The sequence below is a fragment of the Chroicocephalus ridibundus genome, chromosome 4 (assembly GCF_963924245.1).
Source record: "Chroicocephalus ridibundus chromosome 4, bChrRid1.1, whole genome shotgun sequence".
Classification (NCBI taxonomy): Eukaryota; Metazoa; Chordata; class Aves; order Charadriiformes; family Laridae; genus Chroicocephalus; species Chroicocephalus ridibundus.
The window spans coordinates 12,807,594-12,832,146 of record NC_086287.1 but is presented as its reverse complement, the minus strand read 5'-3'; the positions used below and the strand labels follow the sequence as shown (position 1 = coordinate 12,832,146).

Genomic DNA, 24,553 nt, shown 5'->3' with positions numbered 1-24,553 from the left:
AAGAATTTATTTTTTGTTTTCTTCATAAATTAAATTAACTGGAAAAATACCCTTTTTTCCCCCCCCATTTACCTGAGACCCTCCAGAAGCAGGGACAAGGCATGAACACAGATTTGCAATGAGCGTCTCCAGTGACACGTTCAGGCTGTCCACGTACACAGTATAGATCAAGCCAAGGCAAGCCTAGAAAGGTAGACAAAATACATTAAACTGCTGCACAGGGAAGGCAGATGTCAAATTACTTAAAGATCTAGGTATATAATCTTTTAAAAAATAAGTGTCTTAATAGTTATTTATGTAGTGAAGCACTTTCCTACTGAAGACAAAGTAATTTGCTATAGAAGCAATAATTCATTTAAAAAAAATAGTTTGGCTATTTAGAAGGGATGTATGTGCTGGCAGATGTAGATATATTCTTTTTAAAAAATGAATTAAATGTTTAATATTTGTGCTTTGTTCATTATACAAAAAAGTGCTTTACTACGAGTTACTTTTAAAAATTATAAAACCAACATAGCTTCAATCTGTGCTTTGAATTCTAGGGATCTAAAATGACTAGTTTCCAGAGTAAAACACTGATGAATTAATGAGCTTCTGAGGCTTGTTTTAAGACTAGTACCAAGGATCAACAATTCCATATGTTATTTAACTTACATTCCTTATTTTATTATTTCAATCTAATTATATTTTTAAAAGAACAGTACATTGACACTTCAGCATTTCCACATTTTTTCTGTGTGGATCCAGTTTTGATTGGGAAATCAAAGATAGAGTTTTATAATTTTTACTAATAATTTAATGTAAGATGATTTAACATTACCTTCTAAGAAGCCTTTGGAAAAAAAGGAAATAAATAACTGTTCCACAGCATCCATTTAGTGCCTTTTAACTACGGTAATTTTGATAATTCAGCAAATATTTTAGGAATTCTCTTCTTAGAAATAATTCCAATGGTAACTTTTCATATAACACATAGTTAAGCTGTGAAACTCCTTGCCACGGGTTTTTGTAAAATGTGAGCGTTAAGAAACTGGACAAATTACGTGAAAAAACCCACACAACTGACACCTCTGGTTCAGGATGTCATTTAACTATCATTCACACTGAACTAGCAAAGTATTTTGTGGAATTATTTCTACAGCCTGCCCTATTCTTACACCCTTTGCTTTGCATTCGCTACAAGACACTATCAGAAACAAAATACTGGGCTACGTGGAATTCTAATCTCACTCAGTACAGTCATTCTTAATGTCTAATGACAACTTAACTGTTGAATGATTTCCTCCCTTGATCTGTAAACTGAACTATATTTGTTTCTCTTACTATGTATTAGCTTAATAAAAATGTAAGCTTTTCATTTATCTCAGATCAGCCATATTTCATCAGCTGAAAGTAATCCAAGATCCTAAATCCCTGTCATGCATCTTAATTTAATCTGGAAGAGGTTCTGACATTTTGCATTACATATGAAGGAAAACTAGGATTTCACTATTAATTTACCATTATATATTGAATCAAATATGGTTAATGTGTTGTTTTTACCTGAGCAAGTCTGGGTTTGCCCTAATAATTCCCTTCATTATAGAGTAAATTGAGCCCAGAAAAAATCTCCATTCCATCTTCTATGTAGATTTAAAACTGCTTGGAGGGTAAAAAAAGAACTGCTTCAACCTATAGGGGCTACTTACTGTCACAGACATTGAATTTTATCTAGTTCGGTCTAAGCCTACTTTTGCTTTTAAATTCCCAAATCAATCCTGAGATGTTTTAAATCAAAAGTACTGTCACTGTTACTCATTAAAACCAGATCTGTCTGCTGACATATATTATAAATGGCAATTACAAGTTCTTTACCCTGAAAATTTCTGGATAATCTAGTCTGGACACCAACACCAGACTTTTAGGAGCAAATACTTCTGCAGGCGGAATTAAACCAGACTCCTCTTCACCTTCAATTTCTTTTGTTCCCTTGAAAACAGAAACACTTCAATTAATAAGCAGAAAGAAACATCAAAATAAAATGTTATCATTCTTACAAGTCAACATTTCTCAGAACTTTACAAAAGAAAGTGAATGCATTATTTGAAACTGGTAATGAAGTCAACTAATAGGAACACATTTCCATGGTTGCCTTAACTCCCTTAAAAGCTTCTAGATGTAGTTCAACTAGTTAAAACTCACCTGGGAAGTCATGCACAAATGTACTTAAAATGAAGTTCTCTGAGACCGCAGTTTAATGGGACAATATTTCATATTAAATGGTCCCCGTTTCACATTTTAGATAGTGAAGTGGATTATAGAATAGGATCCTTTCACATCAAAGTGTTAGCTGATTTACAATCAACAATACTCCAAATACAGGGGGGGAAAAAATATTTCACAAAAGATGGTTTTGTTGTCTTGCTCATATTCATATAATTCTATTTCTTACAGAATTTCCACCAATGTTACAGCTAAAGTTATCTATAAAGTCATCTCCAGCTCTGATTCATGAATTTGGAATCTAAAGGAATTTCTCCACAAGAATAATAGTTCAGATTTCTCAAAAAATCCCTCAAACTGATGAAACACTAATTTTCTAGTTAAAAAGAAGAGAAAGGTACAATGCAGATAAACTTGCAGTCTTTCATGATATTGCGCAAGTTGCTATAACCTCCTTGCCAGCGCTTACTATTAAAATATTTTATCATTACTCATGGTCAAAACTAAAGATGTCACTAAATACTTTCATTTCTAAAATTCCACACGTTCTTCAACAAATTCATTAGCTGATTAGGTTTCCAAATGACAGAAAGTCCATGCTTTCCAATTTTTGCATGTAATTCTCTCCACCCTCACACCACCCACCAAATTTTTAAGTATTTTATTTGTTCCTCTGACTGAGCATTCTTCTAAGCAAAAATCACTTCATTATCTTAATTAGGAACATGAGAAAAATTACTTCCCTTTCCATATCACAACGTGAAATATCTGCCTTCTATTTCTGTCATGTTACTAGTCATCATTTCAGTTTATTTAAAAAAAAAAAAATCCAACATCACTTTTCTATTAAACGGAAGAAAACAGATAGAAATGCTCTTAAATGCCAGGAATGCTGTGAGTTCATGAGCTTTATTTCACAACCTCAATTCAGAATCACAGAATGTACAGTTTCCTTAAGCAAACACATGCATCCAAATAAAAGAAGTTGAAATAATGGTATTAGAAGTACTTTAAAGGGTGACTTAATAAATGCTTTTAATTATGAAAAAAATTTAGTTACGATAAGCTTCATGTGGGAATTTTATTGATGGCTGCACAATCAAAAAAGTTTGGAGGCCACCACCCTACACCATAATTGTTTTTCTAGTAGGAAACTAAACAGGTTCTTTCAAAAACACTTGTTGTTTTAAGTACCCTAAAAGATTTTCTACTGAAACAAAATACATCATAACAGTCCGATCCTGTCTGCACAGTCCTGTGTGCCTTGGTCAGCGTCAAATGGTGGCAGTTGAAGACATTAGCTGTCAGGCAGCAACCATCATCATCTGTGAACCACTTAATCATTTTGGCCTCCACACCAAGACATGCATTTTGTTACATAAATGCTCTCCTCGGTTCTAGCACCAAACTGACAGGTGACTGAAAAGCTCCAGTAGCTAGGTATCAGCTAGAAGCTGCACTGACAGCTGTAGGTTAGTAAAGAGCTACTTCCTAACCTGACCCAGAGGTGGAGGTATCTACACTAGAGCCTTTGCCCACTGCCCGTCCACCCAGGAAGTCAGACTCGGCCTTTCAGGCTTGTGTCCTGAACACGGGGCACGGGAAGCTGCTCCACCACACTCAAGTTCTATGGTAACATATGCTAAAGCACTTCTCACCCACACCGCCCCGCCCCCCCCCCCCCCCCGAAAGAATAAGATATATAGGTACACGCATGTGCACATGCGCCCTGGTGCTCTATTTTCATTACTACATAGACCAAAAAAGGGCACGTAATTTTTATATGTATACCAGAGGAGATACAAATGCTACAAAATATTTTGATGCTTTTTTTAATACACAAACCAAATGAGGTTCTGGCGTTCCTGGAAAACTGCCACCGACATAAAACCTAGGTGGCATTCACTTATGCTATGCCATCACTTGTCTAAGCAAGATACACACACACACAAAAAAAGTATATGCATAGCTATACGGTGACAAGGGCCCCCTGAACAGAGGAAAGATTAGTTCCTCCAGCACATTCTCCCTGTCTCCAGCAATCTGCAGCTCAGGAACCTCCTGACCTGAGGACGGCCTCCTATCTAAAAAGCAATTCAGCATTCAAGTAAAAATGGTTTAAAAAGAGAGTACTTAACGTTTGTATTAACCAAGCTGTTTTAATAACAGATACATATAATACTTTAATACCAAAGCAAAAACAAGTGTCACAGCAATATATATATACATAAGGTGATATACTTGGCTTTGTACATTCATTCTTACCTAAACAGCAACCAAAACACACACAATGTACACGCTTAGTCTAGTTTGCATCTCATTTCTAGGTTAAAATTGTGATTCACAAATGAATAGAGAAACACAATATCTCAACAGTCCAATCACATGTCCCACACATGTTCATTTATTTCCATCCATTATAACGTTGACAGGGAGAGTTTTTCATTAATTACAGTTCCCTCTCCCTGCCCCCAAAAATGCAAGAAGAATTTTTAAATTATAGTTTAGTGGTTATACAACTCTAAACATATAATCAACAAGAGTTTATTATATCAACTGCTCTAAAGAGCAATTATGAATTCTAGGCATAAAGGCAAGAGATTCTGGTTATCTGACAAGTTGTGGACCCTGACAACATTAGTAAAAATGAAATTAAAACATATTGCACATTTCTAAAGACAAGGGAATATGGAAGCTTCTCCAGATTCTCATGGTACTGAGATAATGAAAACTCAGGGTGCGCAGACAGGGTGGAGGTTTCTATAAAAGGCCATTTTCATAAAATTCACTCACCTTCAGATCAAGTCTTGAATTAATTCTTAATTAGTTTTAATTTAAAACTTTAAGGGCACAATAGGAACACAGTATTGAATTGATAAATCAGACTATAAAGACACACTCTTACTTCATAAAAGATATGGAAAAATGTAATGTGACTAGCTGTATTTCTTCCACGGCTAAATGTTCTGACAGGCACGCAGGCACATTATTAGGAGTCACTAGACTAAGTAGATAATCATTGCAAACACATGACTTTTAACCTACTTTTCAAGCGAAGTATTAACAGCAGAAGCATTCTGTAGCAATACTAAATACGAAGCAGTAAAACCACAAACTTAATTCTTTCTAGTTACACTTTTTCTCAGACACATGCACATTTCATCTTTCTTTATCCCCTTTCTCATCTAAGGAAAAATATTCTGTAATCAAAAATAACAAAATAAGTGTTGTTTTGTTTGGTTTTTCTCCTCAATATGTTTTTATTTTATAAATATAGCATTCAGTTTACAACCACATTAAGAACAATTGGACCTTAAAGAAAACCTTACTAATGATACCTAAACTGAAAGATTAATTAAAATTGGTTAAATAAGAAGATAATACTGCTATTGCATTTTATTTTTTTTAACTTAATTATTATAGTTCTGCTTTTGCACTTCTGTTGGTTGGGAGAAGATGAAAATTATATTTGGTATACTGCCACGAGGCTTCCCTGATATCTCTCATCTAGACTGTTGGCTGACAGCCCTTCATACTACAGCAGAACAGATTAAGAATTTTCTTAATTTCAATTAAATATTGAAAGAGATTCCGTTTTTTTTTTTATTTCTCCCTTTTTGTATCTACATACAGGCAGACTTTGAAAACAGCTGAGATGAGAAAAAACGTACCACTAGAGAGCAAACTGGTGTTCCAGATGCTTAAAGATCCGTTTAGTTTAAAAGGTGATACACATTTCAAATCCAATTCAGAAACATCTGTGCATTTAGACTGCAAGTAAATGAATGTGTTTTTAACACCAGATTAACAAAGTTCTGAAAAACTCTTCAGTAGGCTAAAGAATAGCTAACAGAGACTGATCTAACTGAAAGGAACTGTATGATGATCTGTGACCATACGTTATTTCACCATGCTTAAAATATTTGGTGCCCTGTAATTACACCTGTGCTTGACTAAAGCCCATCCAGGTACCCCCACTGCCTGCCAAACCCAGAATCCTTTTTTCTTCTCCATCTTCAACTTGGTTTCTAAAGTTATAAGGAGAATATAGTGCAAAGATCTGTAAACTATGGCTGACTCAAGTCCATAGAGCAGTTTGTTTACAAAACCTACCAGATAATACTATAATTATTGTTATGTTCATTACAGAACTTCTTATCCACTAACTTATCCACTATTCCAGCTAACAAAAAGTCTTTGCAGAAATCTTCATCGTGAGGGCTCCTTGTTCACATACATATGATTGCGACAGTCTGGGCATCTGAAACACAGAAGGTACATAGGAGTCTTTTGGGTTTTTTAAAGACTGCCTGTTTGCTTCTAGCCACCATTGCACCTCTTGGAGAAACAGCACTGCCAAACTGTTAAATTCAGGTATTTCTTAAACAAATTTTAGATCGCCATATTTCAAACTGTCACAAAAACATAGGTACAGCACCACAGTAATGAGTGTTAAAACTTATGTCCCATGAGATCAAAAAAAGTATGGGAAACATCAAGATAACCAATTTTAAAATTAGATACAGAATTACATTCTTAAAATTGTAAAATAAAATTTAAAAAGCATTTATTTGTTGCGTAAGTGGAACACAGATGAGGATGTATCGTAAGTTTCCACAGAAAAATCGTATCTGGTTTTACAGCAGGGTGTTTGATTTGTTTACTTAGCTTTTCTTTTTTCCCTCTTTTCCTGCATAAATAATGTATGGTAAACAAACTCAGAAAATGGTGAAACTTCTTTTGAAGGACATATGATGCAGTTTCGTTATGTTCAACTTGTTTGCTATAGCTGTAAAGTGGCTCTTAAGAGTCTGGAGAAAAAAAAAGCGCGCTCTGTGTATTTAAAGCAGACCAATATATTCTTAAACTCAGGATTTTTTCTTGTATCTTAATGAATGTACATAGCCACCTCTACACTAAAAATATATATGTAACTCCTGACAGAATACAGTAATGAGTTTTAGAGGTTCTTACATAAATGAGAATATAGAACTAGAGAGAGCATGAGTGCATATATTTCAACTGTTTGCCTTTCTTCTTTTGTCATGAGAAGTAGCCATTTATCGTATTTCTGACCTAAAGTGATGAGGTAAACTGGAATGTACGATAACCAACTAATTGAACTAATGTCATCGCTTTATAGTTTATGAACTTAGTCAATAAAAATAGCTGAATTAATAAATGCATTTGTGCAAGCATTTGAAAAAAAACCTCACAAAATAATAAAAATTCACAAGACCAAATAAAAAAAAATAACCAGCATTAATCCCCTGACTGATAACCAATACTTTAGAGAAATCAACTGTGATCAGCATGGTTCATCATCATTCTGCTGTTTATTTGTTTGCTTGTTTTCTGAGAACAATTTGTTCCTCACAGTTTAGCCAAGGGATGTAAATGGCACCAAGCCCAAGCCAGACAAATTCAGACTAATTATTCAAGCATTTTTAAATAAGGAAGGTAACTGACAACTGGAGTTACCTATCGACTGATCAGGCATAATGTCCCAGTTCCACAGTCTAGAAAAAGGTTTAATACATTTTTAATAGATGCTGTTAAAATCAACTTGTGGTCTTGATACTCATATTATTAAACAAGGTAATGCTTTCCTTTACATTGGTGTCCTTTTGCTTCAAAACTCCCTCTATATTCATAAAAAGTGCAAGAACAACTGGGCACAGTTTGCAGACATTATAGCACACAGGAACCGTAACTAACCCTCCTCTGCCATCTTTTCACACCCATCTTCAGAACTTGGACGTGTCCATCTTAATACTTTAACCTGTGTGCCCAAGCCTGCCATTTATCAAATCTCCAACACTGAAGGCTCCTAGATAAAGCAACTCTGGACTGCCACCCAACTCTCCAAGCCTATCAGCTGTCCATCCAGTCTTCACTGACATTGGCTCTGACTGCCCCCAGTTGGATCACTACGTCCTCCCGGGTGTCTGAAGCGCCTTTGTGGGTGGCAGCTCTGCGAATTGCCTTTGTTAGAGATGCCACTCCTCTTCAGACATGATAATCCAGACATGCCAACCATACATCTCCACGCTGAGGACATATGCTACTGAAGTCAGTGCGTTTAGGTCTGATTAACACTGAGCGGAGACAAATTAGGTTTATCTTCACGTCAGAGTGAGGAAAATCAATTTAAACTGAGGTACTAATAGAAAAGTAAGAAAACACAGAGCATTAGATGTAGCTTTACCACTCTGAAAGCTGGAAGCTGGCAAGCATTATTTGAAACTCTAAGGAAATCAAATGTGAACAGAAAGTGAAATCAGAATTGTACTTTTATTTCATGCAGTCCTAGGGAGAGAAAGGACATCTCTCACTACAAAACTTTCACTCTAGTACTTCATTATAACTGTCAAAACCAGTCTGCCCTATGCAAAATTTTGCACTGAAATTGCGCCAAGTTCAGCAAGCCCAATGTTTTTCTACTAACTGCTCAGTAAAGAAGATTTAGAGACCGCGCATAATTTCTTATTTTAAGAAAGATTATTTAAAGTTTGCTTTAGTAATCTCGTGCCAATTGCTCATTTGGGATGGATCCCTTTCTCTCCATGTGACTTGGTCTCTGTTGGTCTTATTTGCAGCCAAATACACTCTTAGCTGGTTTATTAACAATCAAAGGCCAAAAAACATTCAGCATCAATTCATTTTATTTACTTTTCAGATTATACAAACGCATGTATCCAATAAATTCTAACACATGTACAAAAGTTAAAATAAACTTAGCTGACCGCTTCCAGAAGACAAATCTGCATCCTGCCCCCAATCTGCTGAATTGAACTAAAACCACAGGTGAATAGATGTACTTCGTGGCTTGTCTACATGCACAGAATCCTGCAACCGTGGCTAAACTTACACTGGAATAATTATACCAGCATAAAAGCCATTATCTTGATTTAATAATTTCAAAACAGGAAAATAAACTGTAGTAATGCACAGTGTAGAGTCTATCAACTAAAAAAGAAAAGGATCAAAGACAGAAATTATGTGAAGATTGTAAACTTATCAAAAAGAGTAACCCTAAGTCTCTGTAAGAGGTCATCTCATTCACACCCTAACTACTACTGACGCTTCAGAGTACTCATATATGACAATAAGAAGTTTGCACTGCACCTTCCAGCATTACACAATTTACACCACCATCTATTGGTGTCTATTGTGTCTATTAGATGTTTACCATTTAATACACCTCACTTTGAAAACTCCAGAAGGTGCTTATATACATTATCATCTAAACACACTGAAAGTACTTTGGAACAAAAATAACCTGGTACCCACGCGTTCCGGCTTTCAGTCCAGCGTATGCAGCCATAGTGCAGTTCCCGAGTAGGCCATCAGGCTATGCACACCCTGGAGATCTGGGAAGTCAAGGTAATGCACATGCAGTTGCCCTATAAATGCTGAAATTTCACGGGGCACTAATCAATAGCATTAAATAACTGCTTTCAACATGTAACCTTAGCACTGAAGAATGTTAAAGAACTACAGTAACGAGTCTTTAGTAAGAACTATGCATATGCAAATAGTCACATAGTAATTTCAGAGCTTAGGGTTTACTAAATCTTTCTGAATTTTCCCAAAGGCAGCAAACTTGATCCACGGATTCCACCTTTTCAAGCTTTACACACCTAATCTAGGGTGAGCAGACTGCAGAGACCTAAGCAATGTAAGCAGAACCAACACCAAAAATCAAATTAAGAAAGTTGGTAATTCATACCTTAACTCAGTCATAATGGGTTTTATATAATATAGAACATTACATATGGAAGTACACTAAGGCGAAATTTTACACACACAGATTTTTGTTTTGTTTAATTAAAATAGTCATTCAATTCCTCTAAACTGCATAAGGGGAAATGCACTGAATGAATTGCTGAATTAGTATTTACTGTTTGAAAGTCAGGTAAATTACCTGATCGCTACTGACAAAGTCTCTACTTAAAAGATACCCTGTGATACCACAGCTATCCCGTGAGCCGAGACTTGGGGCCACTGCGTAGCAACAGCACAGGAATAAAGAGGAAAAGGAGACCTTTACCCAAAACAAGCTTTTGCACCTGCAATAGCATGAGTTCAAACTGGGGATGTGTATGCACGTGTGTGAAGGCATGAGCCAGGGCATAAACAGGACAGAAGAAACTACTGCCAGAGTTATCAGGAAGACGGAAATACGCTTTCCTCTGTACAACTGTTCTCACCTTAACTTTAAATTCTGGTCTAGAGAGGACCTTAAATGTATAAAAGGACATTAAAAGTCTATTTCTTACAATATAGAATATTAGCTGCAACTTTCTCTTTACACAGGAGCAGAAAGGAAATAAGGCATTGCTTAACTCTCCATTTTTCAGCAGATTTGGAAAGATGATGGTGTAATATACTAAACGTTATTTTAAAAACTGGGGCGGGGGGTGTTCCACAAAATGTGTTTTACGGCACTGACAATGAGAGGTCAGAACAAATTTAACATTTGGGATATTCACAAAATAGTTATTAAACTTAAGAATAACATGCTAATATAATATCCAAAGAGGGATCAGATTTCATACTTCAAAAAGGGTACAACCAAACCGAGTGTTCTCATCCGCTGCTAAAAACCAAACGTCAGTGACTCACCAAGCGGCATATGCTTTGACACAGTAGGATCACAACTCTCCAGTCCAAGCATAAAAATTAAAACTTTATGAAGCATGAAGTCATTTTGTTGGCAGTTTTTCCCTTGACTCAGGAAATATTTGTGAATGTTGTGAATCTGCCATTTTATGGTTTGGGATTTTGACAATTTCTTTTTCCTCTTTTTGCAAGGGGGTCAGAGAGAGGAACAGAACATGAACGGCAGGAAATGGGAGACTTGGTGAATTATTACTTATGTGCATTTTCCAGAATGATATATTTAATCTTACCAACATTATGATCACAATGTTCTAACGTACATATGCCTAAGACAACACACAAGAATGATACAATCTTGTAGTAAGATTGTTATAAACAAATGTTTAGGGGTTTGTACTGCTCCCATTAAGCAGATTTTCTGTAATGCGAGAAATGCAGTCGCACAGGCTCAGTTACTTGCATAAATCACACTCTAATTTGTTGATGGCGGGGCTGGGGAGAGAGGATAAATTTCTTTCAAAGCCCAAAGCAACATACAATTTGACCATTAAGTTCCCAAACGATGCGAGTCAACATTTTTTTCAAAAGATTCTATCTATGGTGCTCTTCCAAGCATTGTTAGTATAATTCTAACTGCGTAATTGGTAGGAAGCATAGCTGAGGTCAGTAGAAGTATCTGCTGAGTCAAAAGTATTAAATCAAGTCTTGGTGTGCTAAGTGGTAACATCCAGAAAATGCTGTTAGAAATAAGAACCTCATTTTAGCAAAGTGTGTATACATCACACAGAGCTATACGTGTATATATATATATGCATATGTCTGTGCATGTGCATATATACATATATGCATTTTTTTGATGGCTAATAAAGTTACACACATAGAGTAACTGAGTTTTATGGGTGAATTCTGTAGATGTAAGTTATGATTCTTCTGAATACCCCTTTGGCTGCTCAACAGCTTCCGGCTTCAGCTGCCAGAAAAATAAGCTAAGCAGACTATTTCTTTGGTTGATAGGACAAGGTTTTCTTCAAATCAATGAGATTTCCAGCACATTTCAAATAAATGAAATCTGAAGTCCATAGCAACGATCAAAATACAATAATGGAAAAAAAACCAATAAACAAAAAAACCCCAAGGCACTGTGAGGGAAGAGGAAATAGGGATGTTTTGACTTATTCTCCTCATCCTAATTCCTGTAGATACATGCAAGTTAGTATGGCATCCAACTTTATATTCACTAGAGCATCTAAATGGCATCTTAAGCCAGACAAATGTGGGTCACACCGAGTACGTGCCGGAGACATAAAAAGCTGGAAGCAGAAACCAGTGCAGTATCTCAGATTTCTTTACACTTTCTACTGGTAGAAACTTGAGGCGAGAGAGAACTTGCACACTGAACTGCTCTGAAACATGCTAAGGAAGTCTTTAAATGACAGCAGTTTAACCATTGTTAATTCATTATTAGACTGCCTCCAGTAGTCTAGTCACGTTCCAAACTTTAAGACTCCTCTTAAGGCCAAACTTTCGAATGCTTTATTTTAATCTCAGATAAGGAACATATCCTTATACGGCTTTAACAAATGTTACTGGGACAATTAAGTGAGACTAGCATCATAGAACAGAACAATTAATGAAGTATTACATGGCGAAGCTGTATCATCTGCTTCCATAGCACTGAGTTCTATTCACATATTTCATAGAATATCATGTGTTCACCTTCCTCATGAGTACAGATGTGGAGTACTAATCAGAATAAATGTAACATTTATCTTTTTGAGCTATTATCACAACTTTATGAGAGCTGATCACCAATCAAACTGAACAGCATCCCTGCAGATAATAAATGCTGGGTCAGTTCAGAATGACCGTACTGCAACAATGCAGAGAGTGATTCACAGATGCCAACAAATAAAGTAGTACTTTATTTTCTGTCCAGGGGAAGGAAGTTGAAAATAGGCCATCAGCTGATTACTAGAGCCTGTGCTTTTCTCTGGAAAACTTGTTATGACATGCAACTGCCAAGAGATTAAACTGAATCCAGGGCTTTCAGAGATACCACGGAGAATACTTTTTTCCTGCAGACTGTATAGCTTTTACAGTTGCTATATTAATCTTGCACCCTAGGTTATAAATGGTACCACCTAGATACACCACGTGAGCACAATCTCCTTACTTTTCAGGTAGGATTTATTTACTAATTATCGTGTAACAAACAGCTGAAGTAGGAATGAAGGTAACTGGAATGACAGAAGTAGCCTTCTCAGACCCACCTTGAGCAATTGTATCAAAAACGTTCTTGTATTACTATGTAGGAAGCTCAAAAAAGGTTCAATAGTTCTCTTCTAGCATTCACAAGCTGAGAAGTGAGATTGTTTTCACTTTGCAGAAACTTCCAAGTGGTTGATTCCAGTTTTTTGTGAAGATGATTCTGCCAAGCCAAACATCTAATCTGCTCTACTTGAATTCCAACCAACCTCGTGTAACAGCAACGTTTACCTGGTGAAGGCTACTGGGAAAGAAGTAACCCCTCTTTTTTTTGAAATTTAATCTTACTTTTGTCTTAGCGAGTTATATCATTTGGTAAAAAAAACCTGAACTGTATTTAACTGTGAAAAGTACTGTCCAGATTTCATTTCAAGTCCTGGACGTTACGTTTCGTGGAGTGTTTGTTTAATGAGGCATGCATCTGAATGGTTAAATCAGTATTACTTTCATAGCCCAGTGCTTCATAAGCTTATGTTTCATTACAGATTGTACATGTGCCGAATTCTTGTCTAATGACCATGTAACAGGGCACGTTCAATTATTCTCTTTGGGTTTTAGAAAGAAACAGGAAGTTTGGCTATAAACAATGCAGTCATAGAATAAATTTCACCACAGCAAGTTCATCTGAAAAATATGCATTCTTTACAACGCAGCCAGCAATGGCACTATGAGAACCAACATCCTGCTGCACTCAGTTTTGGTGTTTTTTTTTTTTTAATTTGGGTTTTTTTTGTATTAATACTTAGGCAATATAAGAAAAAAACCTTTTAGTTAATACTGGATGTTTTGTGATGAGCATTACTTGAAAGATGTGGATAGTGAATCAAAAGCAGCTGCTAGAAACCACAGGATAAATAACAAGTTTGCTAAATTTAGTATATGTTATGAAAAACATAGAGTGGAGGAAGCATCAGCCGTTATAAATTTTTATCAGCTGGGAAAAAATTGCTGTAGAATATTTCACTCTTTACTTATAAAATAAAGGAAAGATGACAGACATTAAATAATGACAAAATTTTTAATGGGAAGATGTCACTTGATCTACACTAAAATTTAAGACTAAAATACATCTAATTGTTTGGATAAATTTCTGCTTTTAACTGCCTTTAATAACCTACAAAAATATCCAGCTAAACTGTAGCATTAATGAAATAAGAACTACTATTATTCTCTGGCTTCCAATTGCACCTATAAAAAGCATATTATTAGGATTATTAAAAGCATTTTCTTAAAATAATCAACAATGTTACAGTTCTTCACTAAAAGAGCAAAAAAAATACTTAGCCATCTATTTAATCTTAACTAATTTTAATATATTTAATGCCAAGGTTTTACTTATTTTTTAATTTTCATATGGGAAAAAAAAATATTTCAAAACATAACAACGATAGTCCGCAATTACAGATTGGATTAGGTTTTCCCTAGGTTCTAGCTTCTAAAGATTCCAAGTATTATGTCATAGCAGTGATTCTGTGAAGTACTTTACATTAAATGGGAATCAAAATGTCTATTTTTGAAAGACTGTGGTTGCCCAAAAATAATTAAATACATGTTTAAAAACAAACCTTGCCAAGTAGCTGACACCCAAAATCTGACCTACCTAAAAACTGAAGAATTATTCTATCAGTTTTAAAATCTTGCTATTTACACCCACAAAAATCTTGCCAATAAATGCACTTAGTGAAATACTTATATACATTACAGCATAGTTATACACATTTGGCCTGTGCTGGCCTGATAGAGGTGGCCAGCAGAGGGAGCAGAAGTTAATAAACATTTTTCCTAGAACAAAGATGAGAATCATTTATGCTATGTCAAACACGGAAGTAAATGAAAGGAACACCATCTTAGCTGTCCCATTAAACAAACATGTGGTGGAGAAAAAGAAATTTATTAAATGTTTTTGGTTCTTTTTTTTCCCAAAGCAGATAAAAGAACCACAAACGCAAACAAGTACATTGAGCTTACCTTTGCGCAAAAATACATGCATTTCTGTATGACCAAAAATACATCCTTAGCAGGAACAGCAAAATATTTTCTAAAGGTGTCCTCTGTAACATTAATCTATTGTTTCTAGACACTTTTTTGTGCATTTTTGTTACTTATTGTAAAGTTTTTACCTGCAGGTTAATCTCTGCTTCATAGAAAGTTAAGCAGGAACAGTAGTGCCTCTCTGAGTCTATGTCAGTCAAAACCACCACAAAGAACGTTGGCTGTTTTCTCTCTTTCGAAAGCTGCCATCCTCCAGGTTGGCAAAACTAAAGAAACAAAAAAAGTGAGACACACAGTTAAGCAGTGATAGCAATTGTTTTAAGGAATACGAAAGATATTTTTAAACAATATAACAGAACATTATCTGAAACAAGACGCTCATTTTATTTAAAGTGAGCACATGCAGGGTTGTAAAATTTGGAGAAAATGGCAAAAACCCAATAGGTCTTGGAGTTGGTCAGATGGATATAAATGTAGCTCTACAGACATGAAGGGAGATATAAACTCTATGAACTGAAGATGTGTTCTTTTGAATTCAGTATTCAAGATCATCTTTGCAGGATTTAACAAGCAACGACAGGAATAAATTGACATGTCATGCAGATTTCATTTGCATAACAGGTTAGAATTTGAAGCTAAAGTTGTTGTGTCTTGAAACATCTCTACATTTTTAGTTTCTCCACTTATTTCTCCACTAATTTATCTAACCAAACATAGATATTCCACTTACACCAACCTGAAAAGTTATTCAATATTTACTCCTACAAAAGACTATTTATAGAGCCATATTTTTCATCCATTTATTGATTACCTCTCTAAACTTCATTGTGAACATTTGAAATTTTTTAAGAGGTCATACCATAGGAGCAACATAACTTTTGCGACCCCTGCGAAAAATATGTTCAAGTTTCGTGACTTCATAAGTCTCAGAGACAAAGAAAATCACTTGCTTCTTGGACGCAGCCCGCAGTTCTCCAAATACTTATTATGTACTTAGGATACTACATATTTCCAAGCTCTTGCGGCGATGAGCAGAGTAAATATGTGCAATGCTTAAAACATGCGTCAAATCAGCCTAAATCCTTCACTATTTGTTCCTTCAAGCTGACTGGGACCATGGCAGTGCAAGTCACCAGAACCGAAGACAGCAATTCTGACCTCAGAACAGAGATGCACAGGCAGCATGAACAAAAAGAGAACTACAGCTCAAAAGCAAAGGGAAAAGTCTGTGGTTTTGCTTCGTTTTTAAACGACTGGAGTACAACATTGGCTAATAACTTGTTCCCAGTAATGGAAGACTGTGCTGAAATTCAGAAATCAGTTTGATGAAGATGCACAAAAAATTCACAAGGGTATTATTATTAGCAAAATTGTAAGTTTAGAATTTACATGAGGCAAAGGTAATTGCCCCGTATGTATTAGGAATAATAACAATTAAAAAAAAAAAAAAAAAACCAAACAAAAAAACCTCACCACCCAAAAAAATATTTCTAGAATTGTTAAACAATGCAGACACCAAATGAAACAGAGAAATAGGTCAAAATCTCATGTTCCAGCAATTGCTTCTTTCCCCTGGACAGCTGCTACAAAATGAAAGAGCATGAAGAGTAAGTTGTAAACTAACAATTACTACAGATTCATCTTTAGAACCTCTACAATAAAACCTGGGTAGTCTTAGGTGAACAGCAGTTAAAACTCTGCTTGTGATACGCAGTTTACTTTATGGTCTTGGGAAAATCTTCAGAACCAAAGTTTTCTCATGTTACATTCTTTATATTCTAGATAGTCAGCTTAACACTTCTGAGTCTGTATACTTAGAAGTGCTAAGCACAACCTCCTGCATCTGAGAATAACTGTTCTGAACATCAAAAAGTACTCTGAAAAAAGACATCCTAGTCATTCCAAGCTAAGCATCCAGTATTAGTCCATGATTTTGATAATGCTGGCCTAATCTCCCTTTGTTTTTCATCCTATGTCAGTTAAAAATAAGAAGATACCACTATTAATCTTACAGGACTGCTATAAAGATAGTGTAATATGGTCGATATATACAGACATTATAACAAAAGCATCATGAAAGAAGTTTGACAATAAAATCATTAGAGTTCTGTATGTATTGCAGAGTTTAGGTGGTGTGTGGTAAATGAAGCCTGGGCTCTGTAGCTCAAATAAGATAAACTCCCAAAACCCTGAAAAGTTATGTGTTCAATGAGTATGAGCCAAAATGCAAAGAATGCAGTAAGATTCTGTTAATCAATAAAACCTTTCCGTGCCATACCATTAAAACTGAATCATCCATACAGGATAGGTCAAATTAAGGTTCCTTATGCAGTCCTGGTTCTGGCACTTCTTAAGCCCGAACGCTTGAGTTGACAATCTCAACACTCTTTCAGATCTGCCAAATTTACCAGTTCTGACAGGAAAACCTTGCTGGTGCCATCGCCCTTTAATTTTACAGGTAATTTCCCATCTCACACCTGGAAGCAGCAATCTATCAGATTTCTGATTGTCTGAAAATCCTGGACAAACGACTATTCTGCACACAACAAACACCACTCGACTAAAAGCACAGAAGAGCTGGTATATCCAAATCCACAACCAATGTATTCTGCACCCAAATGACAAATACATGAGCTTGGGATGTGTGGCTAATGCATGGCTGGTTTTCACATGATACACACAGGATCTACCAATTCGGAATTTTGAGGGATCACTAGATTCATTTTGAATATGCTTTCTGTATTTATTTTATTCTAAAATAAAATGCACTTTAAAGTAATTATTTTTACCGTAATAGACCATTATTGCCAGGTCTTTATACCAACACCTGCCCTATAAAACGGGAAATACACCAGGAAAACCAACGGCTAAATTTTTAACTATCAGAAGCGACTGTTGATCTAGGCAATCTGCTTTCAGTAGCAATCTCTCAGTCTTTATGCATTCTAAACCTTACTCGTGTCAGTAAGAATTTTCCCCGATTTCAAAATATCTTGTGTATAACACATACTTTCTAGATTTAACTATTTTACTAGAAAACAACAATTAGTGATTGTTAAGGAAAACAGATGAAGTAGAGTACACTCGCTGGCAACACAGAGAATCTGTGTTTTCAAATAAACTGGAAGGAATTTATAAATACAGAGATTGAGGATAAAGACAACATGCTCCTCATTAAACAATGAATGATTCTCAGTTTCCTTAAAATAAGGTAATAAATATTAGTCTAATATTTGAAATGCAAACAACATTGAGAAAAACTTTCCAAATTAGTATAAATACAAGCTACTATCCAGTACGATTACCAGGACAGTCTGGCCACTAAGAACAGGAAAATGTTTCCTTACCAAACCAGATGCTATACCAAAACACCACTGTGAATATAATTCAAAGGTCATGTGCTTCTTCAGTAAACAAGAAAAAAAAAGTTTAAAAATGAACACACTCCCATATTGTTTCACTTATTTGCCAGAATTCTTGGAACCAGAACCATAGCTTCTATCGAAGACACTGAAAATTAGAAAGAATCAGATTGTTCATCTCACTATTTACAGAAATAAGCCTCTAGTGGTGGCAAGTGCTTCAAATCAACTCCACATTACAACTGACTGCCTTCTAAAATCTGGTGCAAATGTCAAGAAGTTGTGCTGAAGAATATGTAACAGCTCTTATATTCAAGGTGCTGAAATGACATTTCAAGCATTGTTTGAAACTGCAGGTGACCACTGAAGCAAGAATCTTTCTCTTAATTATTCTCACAAATGCTTCCAGACTAAACAAGAAACCAGACAGATTTAAAAATGAGGCACAGTGTAGCTGGGTTTGTTACCTTTAAAAATTTTGTGTGTCTTCACTACAAGCCTTCTCTATAAAGTCTAGACATGATCAATAATGTTTAAAAGGACATTTGTTTCTTCTAATTTTTATAACCCAAAAACATCATCTTTTCTTGATTTATAAATTTTTTCTTTCTTTCCCACTGAGAGCCATAGCCATACTCCTACTCCTTGCCTTGTCCTTCTCTATTAAAATAAATCATTTGCGTAAGTCAGCATATACCTGACATATACTGTATACAGCTTTGGTGTCTAGAATCACAGAATCATCAAATATCCTGAACTGGAAGGGACCAGTGAGGGTCGAGTCCAACTACTGACTCCACACACGGCAACATAAAAGTTAAGCCATGTATCTAAGGGCATTGTTCAAATGCTTCTTGAACACCAACAGGCTCGAGGCCATGACCACTTCCCTGGGGAGCACCCTGAAGCCTGTTGAAAATTTGAAGAAAATCTAAAAATAGTCACAATGTCTATTAAAGTACTGAAGGAATTAGGATGTAGGAAGAAGGCTTACTGGGTACTGTGGAAATGAAGACTAAATACTATTATGATATTGAGCAGTAATTATATAGTGTTCAAGTTTCATTAGAGAAAAATTTTAGTCCTTTGTATTCCTTACTGTGGCAGAACTATATTATTTGCCCTCCATATCTGTTCATCAGAATTACTCTTTTGCTGAATTGCATGTTAGAACTTTGTCATTTACCTCTCTGTTTGCACCCAGAGCACAACCAAGTCCATAACAAAAACTTGAACCTATACTCTAGTTGGGTCTGTATAGCTACAAACGGGAAGATTGCTCTCTCTGCACTTTACATTGTTTTCGGTGTCAGAGATCTGGTCAGCTTTCCATCAGAAATCCACTACCTCTGATGGCAGTACTAAAGCAGGAAAGGGAAAAAACTTGTTCAGAAAGTCTACGACATGATAATATCTTTATCAATGATCTGGATGAAGGGATCGAATGCACCCTCAGTAAGTTCGCAGATGACACTAAACTGGGCGGGCGTGTTGATCTGCATGAGGGTAGGTTGGCTCTGCAGAGGGATCTGGACAGGCTGGACCGATGGGCTGAAACCAATGGTATGAGGTTCAACAAGGCCAAATGCCAGGTCCTGCACTTGGGTCACAACAACCCCATGCAGCGCTACAGGATTGGGGCAGAGTGGCTCGAAAGCAGCCCGGCAGAAAAGGACCTGGGGGTGTTGGTTGACAGCCGGCTGAATATGAGCCAGCAGTGTGCCCAGGTGGCCAAGAAGGCCAACAGCATCCTAGCCTGTATCAGGAATAGTGTGGTGAGCCGGACTAGGGAAGTGATCATCCCCCTGTACTCGGCACTGGTGAGGCCCCACCTCGAGTACTGCGTTCAGTTTTGGGCCCCTCGCTACAAGAGGGACATTGAGGTGTTGGAGCGTGTCCAGAGGAGAGCTACCAGGCTGGTGAGGGGTCTGGAGGACAAACCTTATGAAGAACGACTGAGGGAGCTGGGGTTTTTTAGCCTGGAGAAGAGGAGGCTGAGGGGAGACCTCATCACCCTCTACAACTACCTGAAAGGAGGTTGTAGAGAGATGGGGGCTGACCTCTTCTCCCTGGTGACAAGTGATAGGACGAGAGGAAACGGGTTCAAGTTGCGTCAGGGGAGGTTTAGATTAGATATTAGGAGACATTTTTTCACTGAAAGGGTTATTAAACATTGGAATAGGCTGCCCAGGGAGGCGGTGGATTCACCATCCCTGGAGGTGTTTAAAAAAAGGGTAGATGGGGCACTGAGGGACATGGTTTAGAAGTGGCTCTTGTCAGGGTAGGCTAAAGGTTGGACTCGATGATCTTAAAGGTCCCTTCCAACCTCAGCAATTCTATGATTCTATGATTTTTTGCAAGTCATCTGTTGAAAGCATTTTTTGAAGAGTTTACACAGAACAGAAGACAAGGTCAGTGATATACCATTACAGAACCCTGCACTTAAATAACTAATTATATTTAAAATATATTCTCACACTATGTATTTTCTTCAAAATATTTTTGTGTACTTGTTCTTTGTTAAATAAAATCCAAAGCTACCTGAATAGACATTTGAACTCTATTGACAAGACTTGAATTAAAAGATCCCCAAATGACTTTAGAATGTAAAACATCTGACACAGACATCCTGCCTCTTTCACCAAGCATTTGATTCTCCTTTGGATCGCTCTGGGCATAAAGTTTCATTTTATTGAGTCTGCTTCTGTAGGTTTTCTTTTACTTTTCAAATAACTGTGCTTTGTTTTTAACATGTATTATCATCATCTTTTCTACAAACCTCCCTGAAAATAAAGGGCTATGTTCTGGACATCACGTGAAGGAAGTTTGTTCCATCTGGACTTGCAAGACCTAGCACCAGCTGCTGAGTATTTCACCATTTCACCATTCACTTATGTATGGAATTTTGGCAAAGGGAATTTTCTTTTTCAGATGCATACCTCTACTTAAAACAAAACAAAACAATTACAATGCTCACTGGCATAATAAAAAAGCAATGCTATGAAGCTGTAAATCTGAGGAAATGCTTGGAGCTTTGGGGATATCTCTGAATATCTGTAAACAGAATACAAAATATACACTGAATTTTATTACATCTTCCTGCCTTTCAACATCTTGTATCTAAGAAACTGCATATTTATCCTTAGCCCAGCCTAAAATAAAAATAGTGCACTTGAAGTATACTCCAAATTATTTCCAGGTAAAAGCCCGTTTCAAGTGTGGTGGAATTTTCTGACAATAAATAATTAAACTCACTCATAAAGGAAAAAAAAATAACTTTTAATCATAAAATAAATATAAAGGCCTTTTCTACCCTGGACTGTGCTGAAATACAGAGTTCCCCATGATGAACCCTTACACAGTCACCTCATGGCACCCGTGAACTGCCAGAACCTGCTGCCAGGATCTCCCACAAAGGTGCACGTGAACCAGCTGCCCAATTCTCCCGCCCAGCCGCTGAAGCCAAGAAAGAGTTTAAGAAGCCAACATTAATATATTTCACTAATTTCAGACTTTCTAACCTATGACACCAGAGACAGAGGAAAGGCCAAAGGAGTGCAAATACACAGTGTTCACTGGAAATGAAGGAACTGCTTTCTCCCCTTTGCAAATTGAAAGAACACACTTAGGTGCCCGCACACGCTGGCGTTACTGGATACTACCTGCCCAGTAGCCTCTCAGACCTGAAACTGGTTGAAATACTTCGGGGAAAACACACTAGAAGCAGCGGAAGGGTTGTTTGTGACTACAGGTGACATTCCTGTCCAAGAAGAGTTACCAGTGAATAATCTTTCGTCTCCTGGCCTGCACAGACACTCCCCACACACTGTGGACATTTCCACCTCAGTAGTCAGCTCCCCAGTCAAACGTAAAAACCGTGTCAAAAAAGACAGTACGAAACACTTCCCATCAGAGAAAAGATCCTCAACTGCATTCTTGGGCTTCCTAAGGCTGAAAGTTGCTGAAAGATCTCGCAATGGCACTAATCCTGCACAAGTGACAGACGAGGTATTCTCTAATTTGGCCTACAGATTAAAGTGATCCTCAATGATAAGATGCTCAAGCTTGCCACAGAGACCCTGCAGCAAAAGTCCAACAAAAGAAGACAAGTTAAAATATTTGGGAACATCTCAACTAAAATCAGCTAATTCATCCTCCTAAGTCATAGAGATCAAGAAGTCTTTTACTGACATTCATCAAGAACTAGGGTCATCCCCCCACATACTGATAAATATATAAGCGTGGGTGTACATCTACACAGGCACAGGAAAAAAACAATTGGTTTAAGTTCATTGCTTTACTTTTTTAAAACCTCATAACATTGTGTGATTTTAAACACATTTCCACAATAACCGCTATGCTGAAAACCCAAACATGTAAAAAGCATTTCTACAGGGACTGTATACCCAGTTTGTCTTATGAAAAAAATATTTGAACTGTCTTTTAGAAAGAAAATTACACCCACTGGCATGGGTTTCTTTTTCTGCTTTCAGAACACTTACTATCTCCACCCCAGTGGCTTATTAAAAAAAAAATAAAAACCTGCCAAATAATCTTCTGACTATTTCTGAACAAAACCAACCTAGATTACAGGTGTGGTGATTTACAAATAACTATTGTCAAATGCCTTTATTTGAGAAATAGTACAGGATTAACGATGACGTTCTGAATGGGGTTTTCTTCTCAAAATGAACTTCCAACATCTCTGTTCTAACCACGTTTAGTAAGAAAATCACATTAGCAGGTTTGCACAAATAATTAATAGTTTGGACTTTTTATTAATTTATTTAAACCATGCTGCCTCCTCTTGTTTTCAGCCAAGCGCCCATCAAGATAATCTTATGGCAATTTAAAGGTTCTGAGACCCTTGGACCCAGAATTTTTTTTTTTTTTTTTTTTTTTTTTTTTTTTTTTTTTACCACCACCTCCAACAAAACCCAAGACACCCACCATGCTCTGGGCTACGTCAAGCAAAGAGAGTGAGATAACTGTGGACAGTAACCAGAAATTCTCAGACACACATCAATATGTAAAGCTAAATACGTTAGGTGTCTGAAGCATATATTTTATGCCAGAGAATTTTTTTTTTTTAATATACATTTTAAACTTCATCAAAAAGTTAAAAAGTCATAAATTTAAACTCAGGACTTGTAACTGAAATTCCGGAACACATAGCCAGCCTACAAAATTTTTTTACCAGGAAATGCTTGTTGGTCAGAAACAACTGCTGCCAGTGACACCATTGGTCAAAAGAATAATGAGAAGTCTGAATATTGAATATTCAACACGCAAGCAGAAAAAACTATTTCAATGCATCAATAAATTTTATAGCTTACGCCTGCATGATCAGATACTAAACCACACTGTAAATACCACATCCAGCCTTGCTACCGGGTTTGAAGATAAACTCTGTTGCTCTCCAGCAATTGTGGGGAAAAAAAAAAAAAAAGAGGGGGGGGAGGGCAAAAGACTTGTGTTAACATTTTTGCATTCATGATCTTATAACTCCTTAGAATATATCTGCCAGAAAAGGGTTTGAAGACTCAACACTTCAAGAAATACACATGGGGGGTGTGCGTGTGTGCATGTAGGCATGTGGTAATGCAGTGTATACCAAAAACAACGCTGATCCGGATTGACAGAGGCCTAGCAACTAGCCTGTGACTGCTGCAGCAAAATAGACTTAAGAGATTTAAGACGGATGCCAACAGTCTCAAGATGATAAAATACAGAACAGGAAGTCCTAAAATACGCAAATGAATTAAAGAGTCAGAATTTGCTCTTAAATTAAAGAGCAGAAATTAGACTAGAACATATGCTTATAGAACAAACCACAAAAAGGGTAATGTATATCTTAAACCCCCTGAATAAAACGCACTTGGTCTAAACAAAATGATAATCAATTTCTTTTTGAAATAATCCACTTCATAATGCAACTCTCAAACTCCCTTTCAGTTCCAAAAAGCGCCCAGAGGAGTGGCAGAATGAGTGACAGGAACCCAGCTGAAGAGAAGCAGCAGGCTGCCCAATAACGCATGTAACAGCGGGAAGGGATATGTGCTTCTGCATCTGGCTCTCAGCGAGGTCGTTCCAAAGCTCCCCTGCTT

General features: G+C 36.6%; 1 protein-coding gene across 5 annotated transcripts in view; it reads right to left on the bottom strand.

Annotated features, from left to right (window-relative positions):
* Positions 1 to 24,553, bottom strand: part of SBF2 (SET binding factor 2) — a 269,874-nt gene that overhangs the window by 141,956 nt on the left and 103,365 nt on the right. For all 5 annotated transcript variants that reach the window (XM_063332267.1, XM_063332268.1, XM_063332270.1 and 2 more), the window contains exons 3-5: positions 15,213 to 15,350; positions 1,855 to 1,968; positions 73 to 183 (exon numbers count right to left, since the gene is read on the bottom strand). In XM_063332267.1, coding sequence (XP_063188337.1) covers positions 73 to 183; positions 1,855 to 1,968; positions 15,213 to 15,350 — 363 coding nt within the window. The remainder of the gene's footprint in view (positions 1 to 72; positions 184 to 1,854; positions 1,969 to 15,212; positions 15,351 to 24,553) is intronic.